The sequence below is a fragment of the Vigna unguiculata genome, chromosome 10 (genome assembly GCF_004118075.2).
Source record: "Vigna unguiculata cultivar IT97K-499-35 chromosome 10, ASM411807v1, whole genome shotgun sequence".
NCBI classification, from domain to species: Eukaryota; Viridiplantae; Streptophyta; class Magnoliopsida; order Fabales; family Fabaceae; genus Vigna; species Vigna unguiculata.
The window spans coordinates 18012299-18015782 of NC_040288.1; the positions used below are offsets into that span (position 1 = coordinate 18012299).

The following is a 3484-nucleotide window of genomic DNA, read 5'->3' on the forward strand; positions in this document are numbered from 1 at the left end:
TGCTTTCGGGTACTCCATGCAATCTCACCACCTCTCGCACATACAACTCTGCTAACTTGTCCATCGACCACTTCTGATTCATAGGCAGGAAATGTGCACACTTTGTCAGTCAGTCTACTATCACCCAAACTGAATCATGACCCTTCATCGACCTCGAAAGATGTGTCACAAAATCCATAGAGATACTATCCCACTTCCACTGAGGTACGTCCAGTGGTTGCAGTGTACCTCCCGGCCGTTGGTGTTCAATCTTGGCCTTTTGACACACCAAACACTAAGCAACAAAGTCTGCTACGTCTGCCTTCATACCATTCCACCAAAAGGACTCCTTCAAATCCTTATACATCTTAGTCATACCAGGATGTATGCTAAGACGACTTTGGTGACCCTCCTTTAGTATCTGCCTCTTGAAATGAAACCCCCTGGTACACACACCCTACCTTTAAATCGTAGAATGCCGTCCTCCCCCATCCGATAATCTTTCCCTTTTTCAGTATCCAACCACCCCACAAACTGTTGCAATTCCAAGTCATGCCCTTGAGCCACACGAATCTTATTCAAAAATTCATTAGTAACTCTTAGCAAGCTACACTGTATCGAGTCTGACCAAAACTGCATCCCCAGGTTCATATCTCGGAGTTTCTCAATCAACTCTAACTCCTTTATCATCATGCAAGATACGTGCATCTTCTTCCGACTCAGCGCATCGGCTACAACATTTGCCTTACCCGGATGATAAAGCAATTCGAAGTCATAGTCTTTCAAATACTCCATCCACCTGCGTTGCCTCATATTCAGCTCCTTTTGGTCAAACAAGTACTTCAAGCTTTTGTGGTCGTTGAATACTCGGAACTGAGAGCCGTATAAATAGTGCCTCCAAGACTTAAGAGCAAACACTATGGCAGTTAGCTCCAAGTCATGAGTCGGGTAATTATTCTCATGCAACTTCAGTTGACGAGAAGCATATGTCACTGCCCTCTTTTCTTGCATCAATACACACCCCAGACCTTGATATGATGCGTCACAGTACACCTCAAACATCTTCTCGGTATCTGGAATCACTAGCACTAGAGCAGTAGTCAAACATTTCTTCATTTCCTCAAAGCACTCTTCACACTGCTCGGTCCAAGAGAACGACTGATCTTTTCTTGTCAGCTGTGTCAATGGGTTCACCTTCTTTGAGAACCCCTCCACAAACCTCTGGTAGTAACCTGCTAGGCCCAAGAAACTTCGTACCTCTGTCACTATCTTAGGCCTTTCCCAGTTAAGCACTGTTTCAATCTTAGCCGGGTCTACTGCAATACCCTTAGCTGAGATGACATGTCCAAGAAACTGTACCTCCTCTAGCCAAAATTCACACTTGGACAGCTTCCCATACAACTGGTGGTCTCTGAGTATCTTCAACACGACCCTCAAGTGATTGGCATGTTCCTCCCGTGTCCTCAAGTAGATAAGAATGTCATCAATAAAGACAACAACAAACTTATCCAACCAAGGTCGGAAAATTCTATTCATGTAATCCATGAATACTGCTGGTGCATTCGTCACTCCAAATGGCATCACCACATATTCATAGTGGCTGTATCGTGACCTGAATGCTGTCTTTTGCACATCCTCCGGTCACACTAGAATCTGGTGGTATCTCGACCTCAAGTCGATTTTAGAGAACACTCCTGCTCCTTTCAATTGATCTAGCAAATCATCGATCCTTGGCAACGGATATTTGTTTTTAATAGTCAGCTTATTCAGCTTCCTATAATCCATACATAGCCGCGAGCTCCCATCCTTCTTCTGTACCAACAAATTTGGAGCTCCCCAAGGTGAAGCGCTCGACCGAATGAATTACTTCTCCAATAGCTCCTCAATTTTCTTTTTGAGTTCTGCAAGCTCAGCCGGTGCCATTCTCTACGGAGCCATAGACACTAGACCTGCACCAGGAATGAGGTCAATGGTGAAGTCAATGTCTCGACTCGGCGGCAACCCTAGCACTTCATCTGGAAACACGTCTGCATATTCATTAGCCACCGGTATAGCCTGAATCACTTCCGCCGCACTTTTCTTCTCTGGCTTGGCCATCACCATAAAACACACAACCCCATCTTGTAATGCTTTCTCCGCTTCTCGAGATGATATCAATCCCAACCCTTCATGCTTTGGGAATACCAAATTGCGCCGTCCACAATAAATTATGATGTGATTGATAGACAACCAGTCCATTCCCAATATCACATCCAGTCCCTCCAAGGGCAAGCACACCAAGTTCACCTTGTATCTGTGACCTGCCACCACCATTGAACACCCAACATAGACTGAACTGGTAGCTACCTGGCCCGAGGAAGGAGTTGAAACAAGCAACTCACACCCCAAGTCACGTGTCACCAAACTCAATCGTCCCACACAAGCATTAGAAATAAAGGAATGGGTTGCGCCAGAATCAAATAAAACTAATACCTTATGCCCCATAAGTAAACAAGACTCAAGTATAAGATTACCTGACTGAGTCGCCTCAGTAGATGTCATGGCAAAAACTCTCCCAACTGCTCGTGCTTGTTCTGCTGGCGAAGCTACTGCTGGTTTCTTCGCACCAAGACTCTTTTTCTCAAGGCAGTTGTTAGCAAAATGGCCCGGTTTGTCGCAGATGAAGCACTTGCGACGATCACCGGATCCCCCTACTCCACCGGTCAGTTGTGGGCAGTTTCTCTTCAAATGAGGTCCGCCACAATGATAGCAAGTGGGACCCCCAGATGTTTGTGGTCGGCTGTACGACTTTTTCATTTGTCGCGCCTCTACGACACTCTTCTGGTGTCTGCTCACCACTGGGCCAGGGCCCTTCTCCAAATGCTCGGCACTCTTGGCCTGTTCCACCAAGACGTGAAATCTCCTCTCTCGTAAAGGAGTCACCACCTTCTTAAGCTCATGTTTAAGTCCTCGCTCAAACTTCAAACATTTCCACTCCTTTGTCATATTTTGAGAAGAAAATCTCGCCAGATACTCAAACCTATTCACGTACTCCTGCATAGTCATGTCCTCCTACTGCAGTGCGAGGAACTTTGCCTCCCTGTCCTGTCTGGCAGTGTCGGGGAAATAATTCTCCAGGAACCGCGTCTTGAAGCTAGTCCACTCTACCTATTCATCTCGGGTCTGCATTTGCTGTTGCATACCCGCCCACCAATACTCAGCATCGCCATTCAGGAGGTAGGTGGCAAAAAGGAGTTTCTGCTCATCTACGCAGCTCATCACCGTGAATATCTTCTCACACTTGTCAAGCCAGGCCTCCGCTTCATCAGGAGATGCTTTGCTAGTGAACTCAGCTGGCTTGTGGCGTAGGAAGTCCTCCACAGTTGGCACCCTAACTGGTGCAATTGCCACCCTAGGCTGTGTCGCTACCGGTGTCTGCATCGCATCCACCATCCGATGAATGGCCTCAACGATGTCATCCGCACCACTATTCCTCCTCCTCTTGTTAGCAGCCATAGCCTGGATA

General features: G+C 46.8%; 1 protein-coding gene across 1 annotated transcript; it reads right to left on the bottom strand.

The window, feature by feature from the left end:
• Positions 1-1905: 1905 nt before the first annotated feature.
• LOC114165326 lies at positions 1906-3024 on the bottom strand. The gene has a single exon (XM_028049974.1). The coding sequence runs from the start codon at positions 3022-3024 to the stop codon at positions 1906-1908; it is 1119 nt and encodes a 372-aa protein (XP_027905775.1).
• Positions 3025-3484: the final 460 nt, after the last annotated feature.

Bases quoted from the DNA above. Each gene is read 5' to 3' on its own strand.
- LOC114165326 (XM_028049974.1), bottom strand. From the start codon at position 3,024: ATGACTATGCAGGAGTACGTGAATAGGTTTGAGTATCTGGCGAGATTT.